This window comes from Tenrec ecaudatus, chromosome 2 (genome assembly GCF_050624435.1).
Source record: "Tenrec ecaudatus isolate mTenEca1 chromosome 2, mTenEca1.hap1, whole genome shotgun sequence".
Lineage (NCBI taxonomy): Eukaryota > Metazoa > Chordata > Mammalia > Afrosoricida > Tenrecidae > Tenrec > Tenrec ecaudatus.
Genome location: NC_134531.1, coordinates 13,127,130 through 13,153,383, shown reverse-complemented (window position 1 = coordinate 13,153,383; position 26,254 = coordinate 13,127,130). Strand labels below are relative to the sequence as shown.

Genomic DNA, 26,254 nt, shown 5'->3' with positions numbered 1-26,254 from the left:
TCATCACTGGGGCTAGTTCTGCCTGCTGGTTTCTTTGCTGGTCTGCTCCTCCACCTGCATGGCCAGGACCAGGGCCGTCCTGAAAGCTCAAAGGACTGAGAGATCATTGGGATGCACGGCTACGGTGGGTTCTGCTTTGTTCTACATGGTCTCCAGGTCATAGTCTGGCTGCTTGGTCATCTCAGGAGAGCTTAAGTCAGGTTGGCCCTTGCTTTGAGCTGAAGAGGTGCAAGGAGTCTTGGGAGGAGGCACCGTTGGACGCGCCAACTGCACGGTGCTCAGGCTGCGGGCACTTCTCTGGCACCACGTCCCGTGCCACTCGTAAGCTTCAATGGCATGGCTATTAGGCCTAGGCAAGTAACAATACATACCTTATTTTCACTTATCGACATGGTTAGAATCCTTATGTGACAATATAAGACCACACCCGTGACAGCTGGGTTCTGTGTCAACTTGGCTTAGCCAGGATTCTCAGTGGTTTGGTAGTTACCAAGAAAACAAACTCCTGGACATCATGTTGGACATTATAGGACAGAGTAGAATTGCCCCTGTGGGTTTCTGAGACTATATATATTTTTTGAGATAATAAATCTTTACAGGAGTAAAAAGTCTCATCTTTCATCTGTGGGGAAGCCAGTGGTTTTGAACTCTTCACCTTGCAGTTAGTAAGCCACAACACCTCCAGGACTCCTTGGTTTGGCATTTAGGGTCTGTGACTAACCTAACACAGTGTAAGCGACTTAACGATGGGATTTGCTGTGAGCAGCCAAAGCAGAGGACTGGGAAGGAGGTGGTCTCCTTCCTTGGTGAGCGCCCTGTTGCAGTAGGAAAAATGTTTTTTCTGAGTTGATTCCTACTCCTCTTTAAGCAGACTCTGTGGAAGCTTTGTCCCTCTTGCTGGCCTGGCCCCTGCATCTATCTTATCCACCTCTAGTTTTCTGGACTTGAGCCAATGGGCTGTTATATTGTCTGGGACCTGTTGACCTCCGATTCATTCAATTCTGCAGGCAGAAGTCTGACCTGCTGTCCTCAGATTTATCTGCCTGTGATTTTCTTGCTTCCTGGTTCATCTTCCTGTTTCCCGGCACGTCAACCTGGCAACCACCTGATTTTAAAAAAGCCTCCTGCTTAACATGTGCCCCACACATTGAACTAAACTGGACCCCCACAGCACAACTGTGTGAGCCATCTTCTCGGTACAAGTTCCTCTATCAATACATATACAGTGTCATGCAGGTCACTGGTTTGTTCTTTGTCAGACCCAGCCTAACACAACACCCAGTTACAAAATGGAGGACGACTTCATCCTTCCTAGCTGCCACACGACATCATTACATAACCGTGAAACTGAGCATCAAATATAGGCCAGCCAAGTTGACACAAAGCCTTTGCTCTCACATTACTCTTGCCCGGAACTTCAGTGTTCATTCCCGACAGGTTGTTAATATCCAAAAATAGCGGGGCGGTAGGTGTTTCCTACTGCCGCAAGTATGAAATCTCAGGTACCAAGAGCGTTGGCAAATGCCGAAAAAGTGGATACAAAAATCGTTTCTTTAAAAACAGACAATGCAGACATTTCAGAGTGGGCCGGGGGACCTCTATAGCTATCATGTGCAGTGATTCACTCTTGCCAGCCCTGGTCCGTCCTGGGAGCTCGTTTCCTCATCCCCATCATGAGGGTGCAGGCGCAGAGATGTAGCGTGCACTGAGGCTGCTTTGGCGGCATCCTGGGATTGCTGAATAGGTGAGTGAGCGCCAGGTGGATGAGAAGCGTAGGTAAAGTGAATTAAGGGAAGTCTCCATTATGTTGGACACTTACCATAAAAGTGAGTCTGTAATTGGATACACTTAATTTTGTGTCTGGCTTTAGAACTACGCACAACAAATAGACACTATAATTTGTGTCTGTGTCTGAATTTTTGTGACACAGGATTTTTAAGAAACAGAATGGCTATAAAGAACATTTACTTTTCCCAACTCAACCCCTTCTGCATGTCTATTTCAGTGGCAATGATTGTGCCCTGTTAATGAATCATCGTTGATATTCTTTTCCAAATTATTCCACGCCTTTAACATAAACTCAATGTCTCCTAAGCATAAACTCTTCCTCCTTCACCCACGGTAGCCATTGGTCAACTCTGGTTTATTTTCTTTAATGTTTAGTAGTTTTAATGATATAAAATTCACATATCATACACTTCCATTGTTAAGAGTTGTATATACATCATCACAATCCGTTCCAGTGCTCCCTCTCCTGTCCTGAATTCATTGTTTGTTCCCCAATGCCCCCCATCCCCAATCAACCTCAGCATCTGTTACTGTCTCCATTCATTCCTTCTGTTTCAAACTGAGAAACCTAACATGAACAATAAAAAACAAAGTGAAGCAGAAAGAAGAAAGTAATAAAAAAATATAAAGACTCGAAAGAAAAGGCCATTTTATTGGGGGCTCGTACAGCTCTTATCACAATCTATACATCCATCGTGACAAGCACATTTTTTTTAAAAAAGCCAGAGAAAACATTTCTGTGGTGGAGCAAGTGAGAAATAATTATGCCAAGAGCAAATTGAGGCTGGGTCAAGAGGGAAGTCGGCTGGTCAAGTATCATGCTATCCCGCAGTTTGATCCACCATGATCAGTTTACAATAGTCTCTGTCTGATAGTAAAGCTGTTTGATCTCACCTGTGGCCAGAGGTTTAATCTATAAAGAAAATTGTAGCTGAATAGAATCCTTATACACAGATTCTTTAAAGTATTCGTTAAAGCAATTAAAGAACACTCAACTGGAGACAAACCACCCACAGGTAATTGAGATGCTCCTATATTAATCACATATGTCAGCTGTTCTCAACCTGTGGGTCCTCAACCCGTTTGGGGGTCGAACGACCCTTTCACAGGTGTCGCCTAAGACCATCGGAAAACACATATTTCCAGTGGTCTTAGGAACCTAGACACTGCTCCTCTATCTGTCTCTAGGCGGTCCGCCCACATGCAGATACGCCCACAGACAAGTACCCAGCATGAAGACTGTTACCCATGCTACACCAGGCTTCAAGACAAAATTTCATTTATTTGTCATTAGAAATAAATCTTTCACAATATATAATTACATATTGTTTTTGTGATTAATCACTATGGTTTAATGATGTTCAATTTGTAACAATGAAAATACAACCTGTATATCAGATATTTACATTACAATTTATAACAGCATCAAAATTACAGTTATGAAACAGCAATAAAAATAATTTTATGGTTGGGGTCACCACAACATGAGGAACTGTATTAAAGGGTGGCAGCATTAGAAAGGTTGAGAACCACTGATTTTATTATGCATATATATATATACTTTCACACAGTAAACTAGTCTTGCTAAGCAGTGTAAAATATGCTCTCGAAAAGAGAATCACATAGTTAGGCGGACTTGCTCTTTAAAAGAAAACTTGTGTTTCTGAAATTAGCCATGTCTTTTCTATTCTGTAGTCCTTGAGTTGCAATATTGGACTACTCTAGGGGCACAATACCCAACAATGGCCAAAGCATCGACGACGATGAGGGAACACCGGCTGTGATAGTGGTTGGCAGGGTGGGAAACCCTCGCCGACACGCAGCCGCATCGGACGTGGACCGCCGCAGACGGAGGTTGGTTACCATTTAGCATCCTGTCACTTGGTCTCCCGTCGGATCCATTTAAATGTGTTCTCCTTTCCAATATTTTCTGCTTTCCTTTCGATTGAGGTGTTTTATCTGGTTTACTTTGTTGTTCTGTTTCTAAACGTGTTTTTCTGCAGATGAACTCCAGAAAAGGTGTAGCTATAGGGACAGTAACTGGACGAATGATTCCTGGGGGAGGTTGGGGGAAATGGGGAGCTAATCACGGTGAGTACAAGAAGAAAGAAAATGCTCTAAAACTGATGGTGATTGCGATTGAACCATTGAATTGTAGGATAGGTGAATCATATGTCAGTAAAACTGTTGGGAAAATAAATAAAGCAAAAACAGTGAAAAATACTCGATGTTCAGCCATTTCAATAGTTCACATATGACGAGGATCAGAAGGTACTGAAAGAAGCCGTCCAGGCTGCACTGGAGGCCTGTGGAAAAGCAAGTCTCAGGAAGTGATGGGAAACCAATCGAAAAGGTTGCAAGAAGTTGATGACGCGCTGGAAGCACTTGGCTAAGCCAAGTATTTTTGGAAGACCTGGCTAACCAACTGGAACAGATCCACCTGTTGCCCATTCCCAAGAAAGGTGATCCAACAGAATTGAACATGACGGAACAGTGGTTCCGTTCGCCCCTATGAGTTGGAACAGCACCTAACAACAGCACCTAACAACAACACCTAACAACAACCTAAGCTTGGTTGCTTTTTATCCTGAAGGCGCTGTGGTGGCAGAGTGGTTAAGCAGTCCCCAGACGGCCACTGTGTGGAAACCTCTTTGCTCTGAGAGAGAAACGTGCCCGTCTGCTTCCTGGGCCCCCCTTAGGGAGCGCATCTACTCATGGGAGTGGGGACTGACTCAATGACAATGAGGTTTTGGGATTCATATTCTGTAAAGGTTTCACAAATCAGATAGTTACTATCTATTTCAAAGTTTTGTGTTTCTTGTTCGACACAGAATCCCTCAAATTTTCAACGTGTTCTGAAAAACTATTTTCTCTTCAAGACTCGCGTGGACAGTAAGAGCCCCGGCGGGGTCGTGGTTACTCATAGGTCTGCTAGTGTGGGGTCAGTAGTTAGAAACCACAGCCTTTCTGTGGGAGAGAGACAGGCTTTCTACTCCCGCAAAACAGCGAGTCTCAGTACTCACACGGGTGGGTCGCTGTGAGTCACCATGGACTCGATGCCAGTGAGCTTTGGTTTTTTGATAGGATTTAAAATGTGCTTGACACAATGGATGGATGGGTGGGTTGTGATAAGAGCTGTATGAGACCCCAATAAAATGATTATTTTTAAAAGGTATTTTCTGATTTTAACAATAGTGTCTTGGCCGTTACTGATTCTGAACTGCAATCTGTTAACCTCTCTAATAAATCCCTTAAGTCATGAAAAAAATGTTCCACGGTTGTTGGTAGGTGCCATTGACTGTGTTCTGACCCACAGTGACCTATTGCCAACATACTAGACTCTAGAGCAGTGGTTCTCAACCTTCTGAATGCCGCGACCCTTTCATACAGCTCCTCATGTTGTGGTGATCCCCCAACCATAAGATAATTTTCGTTGATAACTCATCACTGTCATTTTGCTACTGTTATGAATCGGGCGACCCCTGGGAAAGGGTTGTTCAACCCCCCAAGGGGGTTTCGACCCACAGGTTGAGACCCGATGCTCTCGAGCTATCCTTGGCCCACTCCTGCGCCATCCTCACAACTGTTCCCAGGATCAAGCCCATGGGTGCAGCCTCTGTGTCAATCCGTCTCGTTGAAGGCCTTCCTCCTTGTCGCTGCCCCCCCTAGTTTACCAAACACGATGCCCTTCTCCAGGGGCCGATTTCTCCTGACAAAAGATTCAAAGTCTATACGATGGAGTCTGTCCATCCTTGACTCTCCAGAGACTCTGTCTGTCCGTACTTCTTCCAAGACAGAAGGGTCTGTCCTTTAGCAGTCCGTGGTACTTTTAACATTCTTCTCTGGCACCGCGGTCCAGATGCTCATCTCTTCTCTGGGCTTCCTTATTCAGTGCCCAACTTTCACGCGCATAGGGGGTGACTGATAATATCGTGGCTTAGGTCAGGTACACCTTAGCCCACAAAGCCACATTCTTGCTTTTCAGTGTCTTGCGCAGCAGACTTACTCTCTAGTTCCACTAACATGAGAAAACTCACCTAGTTTAGCACAATAACATTTGCACCCAAAATTAACTGGCAAGAGCATTCTTGGAAAATGAATGAAGTCCCTGGCCAGTGTTGCCCTTCTCCCAGGGGTCCGGTCCAAACGACACCAGCATTGTTCGGACCCTCTTCACAAGCTAGACGAGGCCCTGGGGCATCTCAGGGCTTCCTCATGGGTGGAAAGGCCTGCTTCCACTTTGAAGCTCCATATTGAAGACATTCAAGTCAGCAGTGGGCCTGGGTGGATAGAGAGCCCGGGAGACCTGTGAAATCATGGTGCTCCTGGCATGAAGCCTAGGAGCCCTGTCGGTGCTGTGGGTTAGGTACTGGATGACTAACTGAAAAGCCATAGGTTCAAGCCCATCAGCTTCTCTGCAGAATAAACGGGAGGCTACCTGCTCCCATAAAGATCTATAGACTCAGAAATCATCGTTCACAGTGTTCTCAAACTGGCGATACTTCCCCCAAGTGGGTGCTGGAATAATCCAAGGGGGCAATAAGAACAGATACCTACACTTTATCCTGGATTATGGGCTATAGTGTTTTTAATTGCCAAGGTAAGGTGTATGTTGAGTAGTTTGTTGTTTTCTGAAAAAGGAGGTTGTAGACCAAGTAAGGTTAGGAACCTACACAATATAGGGTCACTCCAGAAAACCAAACTCAGTGCCACTGAGTTAATGCTGATGCACAGCGACCCTATAGGACAGGGTAGAAGCGCCCTGTGAGTTTCTGAGACTGTGACTGTCCCCGGGGGTAGGAAGACCCATCTTTCTCCCAAGGGGCAGCTGCTGGTTTGAAACTCCCAACCCTGTAGTCAGCAGCCCAGCACGTAATCACTTTGCCACCAGGGCTTTACAAGGCCACTAACAGTCAGAAATCAACTTGATGGCAGTGTTTGGGATGAACCCAGAAGCCACCCACAGTAATGTCTTTGCTTTGGACATGAAGCAGAACATGAATTGCCTGACCCATCTGGCCACTTGACCTCCCTTTATACTGGTCTTCTTCAATGAGGATCTTTTAAGACTGGAAGATTGGGAGGGTGGGCAATAGGATGGTAGTGTGAACAATAAAAGAAACCCAGCTGCCTGGCGGGAAAGGCACATCTGCTTCCCCTGGGGAAGGTCAGCTGGTCCTGCTACTCATCCAACCCTCAGTGGGAACCAAAATCCAAACTCCTTCTGTTATCAAGTCGCTATCGAGGCATAGCAACTGTATGGGACTGGGTAGAACTGCCCCTGTGAGTTTCCCAGACTCAGAAATTCTTTACGGGAACAGAAAACCCCATCTTTCTCTCACAGAGCTGCTGGTGGTTTCGAACTGCTAACCTCATGGATCACAGCTCAATTCCATAACCACTGTGCCACAAGGGCTCCCACAGTAGGCATATCCATGGCCAGAAGTCAAGAATGTGTCTTCTGTAATCAGAACAGGCCAACAGCACGCGCTTTCCCTGCGGCTACGGCTGCGCTCTCGTTGAAACGCACAAGGTCAAAAAGGCATGTGAAGGTTGGCATCACTCAGTATGTTCACTTCCAGTTGATTGCTGACATTTAAAAGGGGTGTTTGCCTACATGAGGTGCCTCCTGGCCAAACATGTTGTTAGACTCATTACAAAACTACACAGCAATAATATAAGACAGAAAGCACCATCTCCTCCCTAAACACTCTTGACATGAAGTCTTTCAAAGATGCTCATTGCTCCAGCTTCCGCTCCACCTGAGGGCAACCCCACATCCAGCATAATGAAATGCTGCCTGGTCTCACACCAGGTGCACAGGTGCTGGTATCTCAGAGCCTTCAACCTGGGCATTCAACTTCCAGCACTATATAAAACAATATCCTATTGGGATCCATGGGGTTTCACGAGCGGATCTTCCTGGACTGTCTTAGCCTGGAAGCTCCGCTGAAACCTGTCCACCGTGGGTGACTCTGTTGGTATCGCAATACCAATGGCTTAGCTTCCAGCATCTTAGCAACACATAAATTGGCAGTCTCTGAACATGCTGACGTTCAGTGCCGTCTAGTTGGTTCCAACTCATAGTGACTCTGTCTGAGAATGAAACACGGCCTGGCCCTGCACCATCCTCACAACTGTTCCTATGCTTGAGGCCACTGGGGCAGCCACGGTGTCCATCGCCCCCACTGAGGGCCTTCCTCTTTTTTGCTGCCCTTCTACTTTACCAAGCATGATGTCCTTCTCCAGGGACTGGTCTCTCTTGACAACACGTGCAAAGTAGGTGAGACAAACGCTTCCAAGGAGCACTCTGACTGTACTTCTTTCCAAGACAAATTTGTTGGTTCTTTGGGCAGTCCATGGTACTTTCAATATTTCTCACTGAACACAGGAACTATTTAAATGCTTTTGCAATCTCGTGGTATGGAAATGACATTTCTACAGAGATTTTGATCTTGACCCTCAAAAGAATTCGTGCGGTCCTCTTTTCCAAAGAGGACTTGGAGTACCTTAGTGATGAAGATCAAAGACGATGGCCCTCAGTATAGATTGCACCTCAACATGAAGGTACCAAAAAACTTCACAGCTGGACTAACAAACACCACCACATCAAACAGAAAAAAGACTGAAATTTTTCAGGGTTTCTTCTAACTTGGATCCATAACTGCAGTGAAGTGAAATTATTGGTATGGTTCTTCTACCCATAGTGCTTGTAACAGTTGGATGGGAACATGCATGTAAGGTGTACAGGACGCTAAGCAAAGAGATTGGTCAGTTCTGTCATTCCACTGAGCCTGATGGAGCCATCTCAGATGCAGGAAGAGAATTCCAAGGCCATCAAAGGAGCCACGAGCCAGATCCCTTTGTGGCGTGGTGGCAGGTCTGTATGAAGGGGCAGCAGCAGCAGAGGATGAAGGACTAAGACCATGACACAGAGCAATGCGCTTCCTAGCCCGCAGAATGAGAACAGCCAAGTAGTGAGTGCCTTTGAGCAGGAGGCTGGTTTGCAGAGTGGGGTTCCCTGTGGACATTTATCCACCCTAAAAAAAGCTCTGCATCTTGTGTGCTCACCCTCCTGACACGATCACTGAAGACAAATGGGTGCATGAGCAAATGTGGTGAAGAAAGCGGATGGTGCCTGGCTATCCAAAGATATAGCGTCTGGGGTATTGAAGGCTTGAAGGTAAACAAGCAGCCATCTAGCTCAGAAGCATCAAAGCCCACATGGAAGAACACATCAGCCTGTGTGATCACGAGGTGCCAAAGGGATCAGGTATCAGGCACCAAAGAACTAAAAAAATCAAATCATTGTGATTGAGGGGGAATGCAGATTGGGGACCCAAGACCCATCTGTAGGTAACTGGACACCCCCTTACAGAAGAGTCGCGGGGAGGAGACGAGCCAGTCAGGGTGCAGTGTATCAATGATGAAACACATAACTTTCCTCTAGTTCTTGAATTCTTCACTGTCATGATCCCAGTTATACCTTACAGATCTGGCTAGACCAGAGGTTGTACACTGGTAGAGATAGGAACTGCAAACACAGGCAATCTAAGGCAGATGATCCCTTCAGGACCAGTGGTGAGAGTGGTGATACCACTCTTAGGGAGCATGGAGGGAAGGTGGGGTAAAAAGGGGAAACCGATTACAAGGATCTATATATAACCTCCTCCCTGGGGAATGGACAACAGAAAAGTGGGTGAAGGGAGACATTGGACAGTGTAAGATATGACAAAATACAGTAATTTATAAATTATCAAGGGTTCATGAGAGGGGAGAGTGGGGAGGGAAGGGAAAAAATGAGAGCTGATACCAAGGGCTCAAGTAGAAAGCAAATGTTTTGAGAATGATGATGGCAACAAATGTACAAATGTGCTTGATATACAATGGATGCATGAATGGATTGTGATAAGAGTTGTTTGAGCCCCCAGAAAATGATTTTTAAAAAAAAAAAGCTCTGTATCAGTTGCCCAAGCAGGGCAGGGGCCAAGGACCTGCATGGCCGCTGGGCTGAGGACCAGCGAGATACGTGCCCACCAGCATGGCTGATGGCGTTGCCAACAAAAGGACGGTGTCCTTGGCGCTTTCTGGTCCTAATTTGTAGTAGCCTGCTAATTTCCTGAATAGACTCCCATAATCACGGGGACTGTCTTTCAGTCCTGTGGGGCCACTGCCATCATTTGTTGAATCCGGCAGAGAAGGAGGAGGCTGGGGGATGGGCAGTTGGTGTCAGAAAGGTGTGAGCAAGGTTAGAGGTGGATGCACACCTGATCTCTGCCTCACAGGAAACCCCCTGGGCAGCTGTGGAGTTGGATTCTCCACCTTTGTGTAGCCAGAGGGGGGGGGTGGGAGTTGTCCCATGGCATCTCTTCAAGTCAACATCCAAGAAACCAAATGATATGCCGCAGTAGGCGAATCTGAGGAAGAAAAGCTCCTCAAAGTGTTTTAAAAAGCAGCGCTTTGTCCCAAGTCTTGGCATTTGCCACCACTTCACTGGCGGTGTAGCGGTTACGAATTGGGATGCGAGCTAGAAGGTCAGCAGTTTGAAAGCACCAGCTGCTCCTCGAAAGAAAGACAGGGCTTTCTGCTCCCGAAACACTTACTGTGCCGGAAACTCATGGGGCAGTCCTACCCTGTCCGATAGGGTGCCTTTGAGATGGCAGCGACTCGATGGCAGTAAATTTGGTATGAATTACAATTCAATGGAAAGAAAACCGAAATCGCCACAGGATCAGCAGGTTCACATCATGATAGACGGAGCAACGGCTGAGGTTGTCCAGGATCTTGTCTTAATTGGATCCATAATCAACGCTCATGAAAGCAGCAGTCAAGAGATCAAAGGATCTATTGCATCAGGTACATCTGCTACAAAGTACCTCATTGGCGTACTGAAGAGCAAGGATGTTATTCTGAGGACGGAGGTGGGTCTGACCCGGGCATGGTGTTCTTCATTGCCTCACACGCATGTGCAAGTTGGACACGGAGTACGGAAGACTGAAGAATCGATGCGTTTGAATTATGGTGCTGGCGAAGAATACTGGAAGAACCAACAAACCTGTCTTGGAAGTACAGCCAGAATGCGCCTTAGAAGCCAGGGTGGTGAGACTTTGTCACCCACACTGACATGGAGAAACCTCTCAGGCTTGGTGAGGATGGTTGGACACAGTGGCTGCCTCAGTGGGCTCAGAACATAACAACCCTTGTGAGGATGGTGCCGGACCAAGCAGTGTTTCGTTCTGTTGTAAACGGGCTGCCAAGAGTCAGAACCGAACGACAACATGGCCTGCTCAGTTGGAGTGGAGATGCTGAACAATACATCATAGCAGAAGGTCCCACGTACAGCACCCTCTAAAGAATGCTGACTCCTGAACTTCAGTGTGGTGCTGGGCTCCTAGACGGACCAGACCACGAACTCGCAAGAACACGGTGCATTCTGGGGCTGCTGGACTACAGAGTGTGGGAAAGCGGTGCTTGCAGCACAGGCATGGAAAGGTTTCATACACCGCAGAATGTAACAAACCTCTTCAAAAATGTATTGGCGGGAGAAGATTAAAGTATGGGGAAGAGTCAGTCCGGGAAGTGAGTACGTGACCGTGAAACAGGATGTCCCTGGGAAGATTCTCAGAATCCTTTTGTATTTATTGGAGTTCAGAGCAGCCCAGCAAGGTACTTCCAAAATAACGACTCGTCAAAGTGGAGCCCAGCACAAGAGCACTTGCACTGCCACGGAGTCAAGGCAGACTCACCAGCGACCCCTGTAGCTTTTCCAAGGCTGTCGCCGTTACAGGACCTCCGGGGTAGAAAGCCCAGTCTTTACCCCTCGGAGATGCTGGTGGTTTCGAACTGCAGATCATGTGGATTGCAGCCCCCATGGAACCACAACCACCAAGGTGAGTCAGCAGCCCTGCTCGTTTCCTCCTGCGGCTCTGTGACTCGCGTTGGCCACCTGCACCTTCTGCAGGTGATTCTGACAGGGGAGCCCTGGGCACAGTCACAGCGTCATGGGGTCGCGTCCTGTCTGGAGGCCCGGAGGGGCATTAATCTGCTGCTTTCCTGACCCAGCTTCCAGGAGCCGCCTGCATTCCTTGTCTCCTGGCTACTCCCTCTCTCCGTTTCATGGCCAGCAGCTCAGCATCTTATGTCCTTTGGCATTTCCCATCCCTCCTTCTTTCTCCAGCCCTCCCTCTTCTGCTTTTAAGTCCCCCTGTGATGACTTAAAAGCAGACAACCCAGGCAACCTCCCTTGTTCAGGGTCAGCTGATGACCTGAGTTCCATCCACAGTCTTTATCCCCCTTTGCTGGTAACTGGCTGTGTGCATACATTTTCAGGATTAGGACCTGGCCGTCTGTGTGTGGTGGGGGAGGGGCATCATTCCTCCCACCCCAGCAAGATCCCATGTCAACGTCCCCCAGCCACCAGTGTGGTATTGGGGAGACAGTCTGATATCTGTCCTGGAGTTGCCTTCCTTGGCAGGATTTATCTTTCATAGCGATACAAAGTGCGTGGCCAGAGGTTAGTCACGGGGACAATGACAGAGAGAAAGAGCTATCCAACAAGCCTGTACAACATGACAAAGTCGTGGTTGGGGGGGTGGTGGTGGTGCGTGTGTGTACATAGAAACTATACAGGTGGATCTCTGTGTATGCACACACATACACATGAGACTTAACACACACACACACACAGAGATGTCAAGTTCAACGAGTACTTTGGCAGTCTGTGAACCATACAGACTCCCGGGAAGAGCATGCTTATTAAGCAGGGCCAAGCTGACTGTCCCTGGGTGAGTCAAAGAGGCAATTCAGACAGTAGATGACAAGGGGTGGACCCACGGGGACGCTTTCTTTTTCAGCTCAATTGCTTTTCTTGACGTGTTTTCTTCTCCTTTTTTCCCACCTCCTGCTGCTGCTGGTTCCACACTAAGTTTCCATGTGTTCCTGACGGCTGGCCTTCATGTGACGTGACCAAGGAGTCCTCTGAACAAGGTCAACCATGCAGCAGCACGCGGAATGTCACTGAGGACATGGCAGAGCCAGCCCTCCGGTGGGGCTCCACCCCCGAGTACTTAGGAGTCCCCACAAAGGCATCCCTGTCCCGTCGGGTCAGTGGCTGCAGCTTGAGCTCTGGGCTGGAAGAAGGAACTCTGCTTGCGAGGGAGGCCACTGTCCCTGGGCCGAGCCTGCGCCCATCAGGCCCAGCTCAGAAGACGGGGATGAGATAGTGCTGGTCATTCTCGGTCAGCAGCGAGATCTCCGGCCACTCTCGGAGGGGCTTCTCTGGGTAGCAGATTTCAAAGTCCCTAGAGTTGAACTTGAACAGTCTGAGCACTTTGATCTTGACTTCCAGGGAGTAGCTGAGTATAAACATATCAATCTGGGGACGAGATGACAGACAGGTCACAGACACACCCTTTTACACCCTGTCCTCCCGCTACCCCACACTTTATGGAAGGATCTGTGTGTTTATGACCTGTCCGTAAATCCCAGAGTGGGGCCCCGAGTTGGGAACACATGCTTGTGTGCTTGTGACAGGGACAAAGGGAACAAGTGAGCAATTGGGGTGGGGGTGGGGGGAGGTAGGGCAGAGGGGGGAGAATCAAAGGGAAAAATCTCTGTGGGGAAAAAAAAGAACATTTACAATACAAACAAGCTTAATGTTATCTTAAATCAGCGTGTGTAAAGTCTGCTCGCATTGTTCGCCAAATGAAACCAGCAAGAAACCCCTTCCAAGAGGAAATCGGTGTCCACTGGTTTTAAAACGTTTCCTTCAGCTCCAATGCCTCCCCATACATCAGTACGTGATTGGGCTTCCCAAGTGGACTTTGCCCTGGTCATCACCCTGGCTATGGAACACGGCCCACCACAGAGCACGTTCCCCGGTGCTGCAGAGGTTACGCACCAGGCTGCTGATGGCAAGACCAGCAGTCTGAGAGCAACCACAGTTGCTGCTCCGGAGAAAGACAGGGCTTTCTACTCCTGTAAACAGCGACGGGCTGGGAACCTCACCAGGGCCGTCCTACCTCTCGTCCTCACCACCAATTCGGTGGCAAGTGAGTTTCGTTGTGTCCTTTCCCCCCTTCTTTCAAAAAGCTCACCCTCGTCAAGTCAGTACTGACACCCAGAGCCTCTTTGGGACAGAGCTGCACGGCCCCTGGGGTTTCTAAGACTGCTAACTCCACATGGGAGTAGAAAGTCTCCGTCCTCCCTGTGGAGTGGCTGGTGGTTTCAAACTGCTGACCTCGGGGTTAGGAGCCCAATGGGTAGCCCACTACAGCACCAGGGCTCCTATTTCTTCTTCAGAGGGAATAATATCAACCAACGACCCACTCAGTAGCGGCAACCACGGGTAGGTGGCTCGGGGTGGGCAGCAGTTTGTGCTGTTGTGCACGGGTGTGCCAGGAGAGGGAGCTGGCGGGGCGACAGCATCAGGAGGACCACGCGAGGCCGCTGGATTCACGGCTGCTGAGTGTCACACGCTCACCTCCCACACACAGTCCAAGCTCCCGGGCACCACTCACCCGCTCCAGACCGCACGTGTCCCCGACCAAGTTCAGGTGGTTCATCATGAAGCTTAGGGGGTCGGGGGACGTGTCCCTGCAGAAGAGCAGGCTGAAGAGGCTGGGGATGGCTTTCTTGGCCTTCATCTGCTCGTACACTTCCGTAACTTGATACAGCATGATGAATTTCAACGCTTCGTACAGTCGGTATTCCAGGATCGCGTCGGAAAATAGCATGTTGCACTTACTCCCTCTCTTGTGCTGGTCCTTCACGACGCTGAATTCGGTCCACTGAAACAGAGACGCCAGAGGGAGGCTGAGAAGGAGGGGCAATGGCATTGGCTTCATCACCTTGCCACCAGAACCAGACCGTGGAAGGGCGTGGACGTCCCGCCATCTTTTGGCACCGCCGAATCTCAACACAGAGTCAGGTTTATGCAGCTCTGTTACAGCATGGCACGCTGGAGATACTATACTTTCGAAAACGTACCCCCTACGAGGCGCGACGCTAAGCATGGTGGACATGACACAGGATGTTCCAGCAGAGGAGAGGGCACGTTTTCCTGGCACTCGCAGCGCTGTAAGCACGAGCATGCTCCCACGCCAGGGCGCTAGCGTGCTCACACTCACCCCTCACAAGAACTGTGCATCGGTGCTGCCCAGGGCCAGCGGGAGCGCCCCGGGGTGGGGGGTGGGGGGCTGCAAACGCAGATACCTACACGTTCACCTGGACCGTGGGGGCAGGTGTGGATTGCCAGAGGGGCGCGGAGTCATGCTGCTGTTGGTTTTGGCCAAGGGGCTGGAAAGCTGAATGGGTTTCGGAATCTCTGCTAGGGCGGGTGGAGAACCAAGTGGAACCTGCTGCTGTGCAGTTGACAGCAGCTCAAGGTCACCTTGTGTGTCAGAGCAAACCTGTCCCCCATGGGGCTTTCAAAAGTAGACCGGTCTCCAGGCCTTTCTTCCTCCAAGCCGACACCAACTCGGTCAGTTAGCTGTAGAGCCTGTCAACTCTTTACACCACGCGGGCTGGACGTTCTTCTGATTTGCTTTACACCTCAGGAAGTGATGGAACTAAGGTGGCCCAGCTAAGAAAAGGTGGGCCCAGGATTAATTCTAGAAGCCCGTAATGGATGGGGCTTGTCTCTGCCTGTGGCTGTAACCCACGTGGGAGCGGCCTGTCTTGGTTATAGTCAGGGGCAGGACCGGTGCGCCCTGTGTCTCCAGTCGGTTTCCTGCGTGGCACAAGAGAGATTACGCAAGTGCGCAGAGCAGAGACGGGCAAGAGAGATGCCAAGTCTCACGAAGATCTCCTGAGAGCAGATGCTCCAAGGGACAGGGACCTTCCTCCGAGAGCTGGCGCTCGGAATTTGGACTTCCGGACACGTGGCCCGGGGAGAATAAAGGGAAGGCATTTCTCTTGGTTAACATTCTGTCGGGGCAGCACTGAGATCTGTGACCGCGGCCTCTGTCTGCGTCTGTACGAGGGGATACGCCGAGTCAAGCATTGACATGGGTGCCCTCCTGAGCACTCAGTAGGACGCATTCCAGGGCATTCCTGGGCTCCTTGTCTGGAACCAGCGCCTTGCGGTCCCAGGGAAACAAAGGTATGCACCTGTCAAACGCCCTGAGGCGAGAGAAGGCGGAGCCCAGTTGTGTCCAACAATGTTCCTCTCCATTCCCTGGGAGGAGAAAGGCCGGCAGGAAAGTCCACCCCGTGTCCCTCTCTACCCAACATACAGGGCTGCGCCTGCCGCTAGAGATGAGGGGCTGCCATGGGGCGCGGGTGGTCATTCTCAGTCTTCCGTTGTCCCCCGACGCACTCACCTGAGTTTTTAATAGCTCCACACATTTGCGTAACTTTCCGAACACGTTGGAGCCTGTGTATTTCTCAGGCCCAAAACTGTACTGCTGGATCCAGTTACAGCCTTGGGAGAAGAGCAGCTTCTCGGGGAGCTTAAAAAGGAAGCAGATGCCGACAACGTTAGTGCCTCCCCGCGACGGCACGCCGTTCCGGCTGCGCCAGCTGTCATCCCACCCCCCACATCGCAGCCGGCACTCCGCACGCGGTAAGCAGACCCAGTCACCTTCCTGTTTGGTAAAGAGGGGTGGATGGAGCTATCTGTAAATCCTATCGGTCATCTTGTGATGCTGGAAACGACGCCATCGGTATTTTGTACACCTGCCGGGACACCCCAGGGGAACACGTTTCAGCAGGGCTTTAGGACTAGGAACTGACGACAGAGAAGGACGTAGCCGCTGACAGCCTCAGGGGAGCAGCGGCCCACTGTGTGAGGCAGTGCTGGGAGAGGAGTCTCAACTTGGAAGGCACGCAAGTGACGACCTGGACGGGCAGTCTCCTCAAAGCAGAGCCACCTCAAGGAGGCGGATGAAACGAAACTTCTGGAATCTTTATTTGCTGATGGGGCGCAATCCAAAATGAGAAGAGATGGCTGCAAACTTTTACTAATCAGTAGAACACGGAGTGTATGAAATATGAACCTAGATATGTTTAAGGTGGTCAAAAATGAAACAGAAGGCACAGGGAAAGATTTACCGCTCCTAGACGTTAGTGGGCTGAACTGGACTGGTACTGGCCGTGTTGACTGGGCGATCATTTGGGGTACTACATTGGAAATGGCAAGTTCAAGAGGGATAGTGTCACAGACATCATCCAAAAGAACATTTAGCAATCTATTTTAAAGCACTACCCTGTCTGTGATAAGATAATATCTAGCTGCCTATAAGGAAAACCAGTTCTTATAACTATGATTCAAATGTATGCAGTGACGAAGAAACTGGAGAATTATACCAACTTCTGATGGAAAGTGATCAAACATGCATTCCATATGTGTTGCTAATTATTGGTGATTGGAATGCGAAAGTGGGAAACCAAGAGGAAGGAACAGTAGTTGGAAAATGTGGCCTTGGTGATAGAAACAAAGCTAGAGATCGCATGATAGGGTCTTGCAAGAGCAACGACTTCTTCATTGGACACGTTTTTCCCAATCACATAAATGGTGCCCATCTACATAGACTGTGCCAGAGGGAACACCAGACATCAGATTATCTACACCTCTACGAAAGCATAACGGAGTGGTTCAGTGTCATCAGCCAACACAAGGTCAGGGAACTGGAATAAGAGACCTTCAGTTGCTCACATGCAAGTTCAGGTTAACTTTGAAGACAATGAAAACAAGTCTACGAGAGTCAGAATATAACCTTGAGTCTATCCGACCTGAATGTTCTAGAACATCTCAAGAACAGATTTGACACTCTGACCACTAATGACCAAAGATCTGCTGAGTTGTGGGATGGCATGAAGAAAGCAAAAGGTCATGAAAAATAAAGGTCAAGGTGGCTCTGAGAAGAGACTCTGACATGTCCCCTTGAATGTAGAGTGGCTGAAGCAGAAGGAAGAGATGGTGACTGAAAATCGCAAAGAACCTTTCAAAGGGCAGCTTGAGAAGACAAGGTGAAGCAGCATGATAAAACACGCAGAGACCTGCAGTGAGAAAAACCACAAAGGATGAATAGGCTCAGCTTATATCAAGCTGAAAGAACTTGAACATATTGCAAGCCTTGAGTTGCAATATTGAAAGATTCGGTGGGCAAAATCTTGTATGCGGTCATGCCAAAAATAATTGGTTGACATTCAACCATTTCAAGAAGTGGCATGTGACCAAGAACAAATGGCGTTGGGGGAGGAAGCCCACGTGGCAATTGAGGCAGCAGCGAGAATCAAGGCCCCCGGAATGGACAGGATACCAGTTACACCCGCCGTGCGTCCACAGGGTGATGCCGTGTGGAAAGCACTCACCAGTCTAGGCTAAAGAATTTGGAAGAGAAGGCTCCTGGCCAGCCGACTGGAAGAGATCCCTATTTGTGCCCATTCTACAGGAAGGTCCCCCAAAGGAATGCAGACATGATTGAACAGGATCACACGCAAGTGAAATTTTTCTGCCAATAATTAAACAACAACACACAGTTGCCGGTGCCCAGGGACAGGGAGCTCCATTCAAGCTAGATGCAGAGGAGGACGTAGCATGAGGCCATCCCTGCTGTCAGGTGGATCTTGGCTAGAAGCAGAGAACACCAGAACAATGTTTGTTTGTGTCTTGTCGACTATGCAAAGGCTGAGTTGTAACAGACTACGAGCAGCGTGGAGAGCGATGGGAATTCCAGGACACTTCTCTGTCCTCCCAGGGAACAGGGAGCAGTCAAGAGGGCAGAGCACGGGATGCTGAACGATTTGCCATCAGAAAAAGTGTGTCGCAACGGGATCCTGACGTGTGTCTATGATGAAGCTGACGTGGCGGATGGATGGAGGCATTATGCTGAGTGGCACCCGTCAACCACAAAGGGACAGATACCGATTGAGACCACTGTTAGGAAAAAAAAGTTAACAGGAAGGCTATCGGTACCCCAAAAACCCCCAAAATAAAGCCGACTTGATGGTTACCAGAGGTGGCAGGGAAGAGCGGTCAGGAGAAGCAGCAGAGGGTAGACGTGTTAGCGAGGGGAAGGGGAAGACAGTACTCAACAAATGCCTGGAGAGAACCAAAACAGGGTGGGACAAGCTTTGGGGAGGGTTGATAAGTTGTTTAAACTGATGAACAAAAATGATCTGAAATGTAACCCCCAACTAGGATATTTAAAAGGTCAAGTGAATGTCCACATTGTATCCTTTCGCCATAGTTATTCAATGTCCATGTTGAGTCAATAATGCAGACAGCGGGACGGTATGTAGCGCAGTGTCGGGATGAGAGGAAGTCTCAGGAATGACTTAGGAAACACAGGTACCACAACCCTCGTGCTCATAGTCAAGAAGGCTTGACGCACGTACTATGGAGATCAAAGATGGTGGTGTCAAAGACTTCCGTACGGATTACGAGTTAATAGAAAACAAAAACCTTCTGGACCAAGGGGCAACCTCCTGATAAACAGAGGAACTATCAAAGTTGTCAAGGATTTCCTTTTATTTGAATCAACGCCAATGGAAGCACTCATTCACTGCCACCAAGTTCACAATGACGCACAAGGACCCCACAGGGCAAGGTAGAACTGCCCCTGTGGGTTTGCAAGAGTATCAAGCACATTTGTACAAAGGTTGCCGTCAGTTTGACACATTGTGGCGGCCTGTGTGTGCAGCGATGCTGAGTGCTATCTCACCGAAACTTTCAAATAGCGCAGGACAGCGTGGTGTTTTGTTCTAATGGGGTCGCCGTGCGTCAGAACAGACTCGCGGGGACCTAGCAGCAACAAAGAGATCATGTCAAATCGGTAATACTCGCTCTGCAGCGGAGGCCGTTCCAACCCAGAGAGACCCTGGAGGGCAAAGGATAACTGCCCCTTATAAATCCCCACAGAAGCAGATTGCCTCACTTCTCCATGGAGCCGCTGTCAAATTCACACTGATCTCGCACTTGGAAACCCAATGGACAGCTAACTGGGACCCAGGACTCTAGAGGTTGCTGCTAGGTGCTGTTGAGTCAGTTCCGACTCACAGCAATGCCGTCCTAGCTACAGCCATCTGGTCAGTCCATCTTGTCCAGGGCCTTCCTCTTTTTCCCTGGCCCCCTACTTGACCAAGCACGGTGTCCTGCTCCACGCACTGGTCTCTCCTGACAGCATGTCCAAAGTATATGAGACAAAGTGTCACCATCTTTGCCTTGAAGAAGCATTTAGGCCACGTTTTGTCCAAGCTTTATATAGATGATGTCTATGGGAACCATCTTTTTAATCGATTTACTACTTCCCACACTTCCTACATGTAAGCCTTTGCAGATTAATTTTTAACTCAGCAGTGTGAGAACATTACAGCTCATCAGGACACCGTGGATTTCAGAATTAAGCACGCAAGGTTCCACCTGGATCTGTCACTTGTTGGCTGTGAGATGATTTCAGCGGCATGGGTCATCGAGTGCCCCTGCCTTCATCTGCAGCTGACCTGAAAGAGCACACTGCCCGTTTTACAGGGCTCCGGTTAGGATCTGAGAAGACGTCCCACCATCCCTGCTTCTAGGGAGCGTCGTGGCACCACCTCTTCCAAGACAGATTTGTTGTTCTTTTTGACAGGCCACAGCCTTTTGCTGGAACCATACATCACATGCATTGATTCTTCTTTGGTCTTCCTTAGGCAATGTCCAACTTTGACATCCATATAAGGCGAATTATTCAGATACATATGTATGGGTGTGTATATACCAATGGCAACTCAACTTGTTGTTAGGTGCTATCAAGTTGGCTCCAGCCCATGGCGACACTATACACAACAGAACAAAGCACTGCACGGCCCTGTGCCAGCCTCACAATTGTGTCCCTCTCTGAGCACACGGATGCAGCCACTGTGTCAATCCATCTGATTGAGGGCTTTCCCAACCTCTGCTGTCCTCCACTTCACCAAACATGGTGTCCTTCTCCCGGGACTGGCCTCACCTGACAACATGTCCCAAGTATGGGAGATGAAGTCTAAGGAGCACTCTGGCCTTCCGTCTTCCCAGACAGATCAGTCTGTCCTTATTCAGCCGTCCATGGAACTTTCAGTAATCTTCTCCTGCACCAAAACTCAAATGCATTGATCCTGTTTTGGTCTTTCATATTCAGGGTCCACCTTTCACATGCATGGGAGATCATGGAGAATACCACGCCTTGGGTCAGGCGCACCTTAGTTCACAAAGCAACATCCATGCTCTTCAGTATCTTAAAGAGCAGTGGAATTACCCCTTGCAATACGTCTTTGATTGCATGACTGCTGATTCCATGGCATTGACTGTGGATCCAAGCAAGACACATGCTTCATTACTTCAATCTTTTCTCCATGTATCATGACGTCACCTATTGGTCCCGTTGAGAGGATTCTGGTCTTCCTTACACAGAGTTTTAGTCCACACTAAAGGCTGCAATCTTTGATTTCATCAGCATGCACATCAAGTCCCCCTCACCTTCAGCAAGCCAGGTTGTGTCATCTGCATATGGCAGGTTGTTAATAAGCCTGCCTCCAATCCTGATGCCTCACTCTTCTTCATATAATCCAGCTTCTCTGATGATTTGCTCGGCATATAGAATGAATAAGTATGGTGAGAGATACCTTTCCTAATTTTAAACCATGCGACATTCCCTTGTTCTGTTCGCACAACGGCCCCTTGATTCATTTGCAAGTTCTGAATGAGCACAATGAAGTGTTCCGGAATTCCCATTCTCCTCAAGGTTTTCCATAGTTTATTATGGTCCATAGAGTCGAATGTCTTTGCATAGTCAATGCAACACATCTTTCTGGTATTCTCTGTTTTGAGCCAAGGTCCATCTGACATCAGCAGTGATATATATCCCTTATTCAACGTCCTCTTCTGAATCCAGCCTGAACTTCTGGCAGCTCCCGGTCAGTGTGCTGCTGCAGCTGTGGTTGGACGATCTTCAGCAAAATTTTAATTGTGTTCTATCAAGGTTATTCTATAGTTTGCCATTCTGTTGGGTCATCTCTCTTTGGAATGGGCACAAATATGATGTCTTCCAGTCAGTTGGTCAGGTAGCTGTCTTCTGAATTTCCTGGTATAGACGACTGTGTGCTTCTAGTGCTTCTTCAGCTTCCTGAAAAATTTCGATGGGTAGGCAGTCAATTCCTGGGCTGTGTTTTTGTCTAATGTATTTAGTGAAACTTGAACTTTGTATTAGTCTGGGTCCTTTAGATAAACAAATCCACAGAAACTCATGTACAAGATAGAGTTTTATATAGAGGTTAAGTGCACATCAAGAAACCATCCCAACCCAGCGCTGCCCAAGTTCACAAGTCCAACATTAACCCATAAGTCCGACACCAATCCACAAAGTCCTCCTCCATCTCACAAAATACACACTATGACACCAACTGCAGGAGGAAAACCGAATCAGTGAACGTGTAAGCATCTCAGCCCTGGCAGGGGTCTCCACATGGCTACTCCAGAACCCAGGGCTGCATCAGGGTAGGTCCATATGGCTTCTCCTCAGGGACGTCTTGCAGGAAGTGAACTTTGCCAGCTGAAGCAAGAAACTGACTAAGGCAGCTGCACCCTGGTCTGACCGTCACAAAGCAAGAGACCCGAGAACTAGAAAGGCGAGGCTCACCAAACCATTTATCCCTCTGCCCTTCAATTAACCCCACATGTGTTTATCGGTCAGGTTGGCACAATACACTAACTACCTCAAATTCTTCTTTTAGCACCATTGGTTCTTGCTTATATGCGAACTCCTGAAGTGGTGGGATGGTTCTTTTCGGTACAGTGACCCTGACTGCTGTATCCATCTTCTCATGGTGCTTCCTCCATCATTCAATACTTTGCTCATTGAAATTTTGGATTTTTTCTTGAGTTTTTCTTTCAGTTTAGACAGGCCGAGTGTGTTCTTCCCTTTCAGTTTTCTAGTTCTAGGTCTTTGCACATTTCACTAGAATATCTGTCTCTTTCTTCTTGAACTTCTCGTTGAAATTTTCCCTTCAGCTCTTCCACTTCATCTTTTCACAGATTTGCCTTAGCTGTTCTACCGTTAAGAGCAAGTTTCAGAGTCTCTCTGACATCCATGTGACCTTTTCTTTCTTTCCCGTCTTTTTAACGACCTTTTGCTACCTTCAGGAATGATGTTCTTAACGTCCTCCCACAGTTCATCGTGTATCCTATCATCGTGTTTAATGCATTAAATCGGTTCCTGAGATGTTCTCAAAATCCAGGTGGGAAAGATTCATGGTCATATTTTCACTCTCATGCCTGTTTTCATGTTCTTCAGCTTTATCCTGAACTTACATATGAGCAATTGAGGGTCTGTTCCACAGTCGGCCCCTGGTCTGGTTTGAGCTGTGGATAGTGAGCTGCTCCATCGTGTCTTCCCACAGATGTATTCAACTTGAATTCTGTGTATTCCAACTGGGGAAATCTATGTGCATAGTATCCTTGTTTTGATGAAAAGTGGTATTTGCTATGAATAAGTAGTTGGTTTTGCAAAATTCTATCACGCGATCTCCAGCTTCATTTAAAAAAATACTTTTATTGGGGGCTCATACAACTCTTATCACAATCTACACATTCATCCATTGTGTCAAGCAAATTTGTACATTTTTTGCCCTCATCATTCTCAAAACTTTTGCTTTCTACTTGAGCCCTTGATATCAGCTCATTTCCCCCCTCCTTCCTCACTCCCCCCTCCCTCATGAACCCTTGATAATTTATAAATTATTATTATTTTGTCATATCTTACACTGTCCAACATCTCCCTTCACGTACTTTTCTATTGTCTGTCCCCCAGGGAGGAGGTTATATGTAGATCCTTGTAATCGGTTACCCCTTTCCAACCCACCCTTTCTCCACTCTCCTGGTATCACTCTCAGCACTGGTTCTGAAGGGATCATCCTCCCTGGATTCCCTGTGTTTCCAGTTGCTATCTGTACCAGTGAACATCCTCTGGTCTAGCCAGATTTGTAAGGTAGAACTGGGATCATGATAATCGGGGGAAAAACATTTAAGAACTATAGGAAAGTTGTATGTTTCATCGTTCCCAGCTTCATATCTATCACCAAGTCTGTATTTTCCAACTACAGTTCCTCTTTATTTCCAACTTTTGCATTCCAATCACCAAAAATTATCACTGCATCTTGACTGCGAGTTTTACCAATTTCTGACTGAAGTCACTGGTAGAATTCTTCAATTTCTTCATCACTAGCTTTTGTGGTTGGCGCATAAAGTTGAACAATAGTTGTGTCTATTGGATTTCCCTGAAGGCAGGTAGATACAATCCGGTCACAGACAGCGTTGTACTTCAAGATGGATTTAGTAAAATCCTGCTTGAAAATACATGCCATTCCATTCCTCTCGATTGTGTTATTCTCAGCACAGTAAGTCATGATTTTCTGACTCAAAATTACCAATACCAGTTCAATTGAGCTCACCACCACCTAGGACATCTATTTTTGTGAATTCCATTTCATTTCTGACCACTTCCAAAATTGCCAAATTCATACTTTGCACATTCCGAGTTCACCTCATTAGAACATTTTTTGCTGCTATTTGTCTTTACCCTGAATCAGGCCCCATCAGCAAGTGGAGATCCAGAAGGTTCCCCCCTGACAGGCTTTACCCGACTCATGCCACCACAGTCAACTCCCCTCTGAGAAATCATCTCCTCTTCAGTCACATTTCCAGTGCCCTTGGACTTGGGGGGCCCATCTGCCGGCAGTATCTCTGACAATGTTCTGCTTCCTTTGTTTAGGTTTTCAGTACCAGGCAATACTCCCACGCTAGGCATAAGGTATTTCGTGGTTTCTGCCTCAAAAGTGGGGAGACGAGTCCTTGTCTCTTCTTAAACTAGAAGCTCCGCTGAAACCTGCTCACCCTTGGTGACCCTGCTGGTGTCTGAAATACCAGTGACAGCTTCCAGCCTCACAGCAACACACAAGCCGCTACAATTCAACAAAGCAGTCGCGTGCTGGATTCTAACTCAGAGCATTTACAGTACAGGTTCCCAAACTAATTTTCAGGGGGAAAATTATTCTCCCCTCGCACCCCCCGCAGCAATGAAAAACTTTTGTACAATAGCCTGCCATCCAGGATGAAGGGAGATAAAATCTGCTTTTGCAGCCCACCCCCAGGGGATGGTATTGCATTTGGAGAGTCCTTACCTAGTCTGAATTCAAGTGTCCCAGCGATATACAACTTACACTTGTTTCCTCGGCGTCTCCAGCTTGTGTCTCACTGTCTGAACAGTGTCAAGACCAAATCAAACCAAAACCAAAACCGAAACCCACTGCCACTGATTTGATTTCAAAGCAAACTGGTCCAGCACCCCACAGGGGTGGCAGTGCCCAATTTTGGAAACGCTGCTATATAGGGCGACTGGGCTGTCAAGCTTTCTGGGAGCCGACAGCCTCGTCTGCCTCCCTCAGGGCCAGTGGCTTTAGCCACCAACCTCGTGCTCAGTTGTTGGATGCTTTCCCAATGGGGCCACCAGAACTCAAGAAAAAAAGCAGCTCCACTGTCCTGGAGCGATCCTGACTCCTGGAGGCCCCACAGAGCAGGGCAGAACTGCCCAGTTAGCTTCCAAGACGGTGACTCTTTCCGGAGGCAGAAAGCCTGGTCTTTCTCCGGCCAAGCTGGCTGGTGGTTCTGAAATGCTGACGTTGCGGATCTTAGCCCGATGGGTAACTGCTACGCAGGAGGGCTTCTTATCTACACGTAGCGTCTAGATCATAAACGTGTTCTCTCTCTATCCTCAGCCCTCAAACCAGCACTGCACGCACTGGACAGACACTTGCTGCAGGAGACGGGGGGAGTGAAAACAGTGCTAAGCCCGAGACAGCCGGACAGCTGCGCAGACGCCCACACTCTGCACTTCCTGGCTCCCCACTCCTGAAAGGGACACTCGAGTCGCACACTGCGTTTCAACGTGGAAACTCAGATTATGCGGTGGGTGGGTTAGGTGTTGCTAACCGAAAGGTCAGGGGTTCAACCCCATCGGTTGGTCCTCAGGAGGAAAATGAGGACGTCTACTCCCGTAAAGATCGACGGCCTCGGAAACCCATGTAGGGTCAACCTGAGTGGAAACCAACGCAGTGGGGATTGGTTTGCTGCTGCTGGTGGTTTGGTCTTTACATGATTACGACACTGAAAACACAAGTAACAGACCTGGAGCGAACATGTGCACGTCACATACTGATAAAACTGCATTCAGAATATACAGAAACTCCCCAAATGCAATCAATAGTGGGAAAACAGCCCAGGTTAAAAATGGGCGTCCTGATCAGACCAGTCCCCTCCGGGACGATAATGTGGCCGCCACAGACACACATGAAGACGTGTTCCCCATCAGATGACAACCACAGCGAGACCCAAACCAAACCAAACCCACTGCCATCGATTCGATCCCAACTCATCGTGACCTTCTAGAATGAACCACCCTGTGGGTTTCCGACACGCTTTACAGGAGTAGAAAGTCTGGTCTTTCTCTCACAG

The 26,254-nt window shown here is 48.3% G+C and overlaps 1 protein-coding gene across 1 annotated transcript in view; it reads right to left on the bottom strand.

Moving 5' to 3' along the window:
* Positions 1 to 2,458: 2,458 nt before the first annotated feature.
* OTULINL (OTU deubiquitinase with linear linkage specificity like) overlaps positions 2,459 to 26,254 on the bottom strand; it is a 56,514-nt gene continuing 32,718 nt past the window's right edge. The window contains exons 6-8 of the mRNA XM_075540872.1: positions 16,110 to 16,238; positions 14,307 to 14,576; positions 2,459 to 13,162 (exon numbers count right to left, since the gene is read on the bottom strand). Of these exons, the coding sequence (XP_075396987.1) occupies positions 12,989 to 13,162; positions 14,307 to 14,576; positions 16,110 to 16,238 (573 nt within the window). The 3' untranslated portion in view covers positions 2,459 to 12,988. The remainder of the gene's footprint in view (positions 13,163 to 14,306; positions 14,577 to 16,109; positions 16,239 to 26,254) is intronic.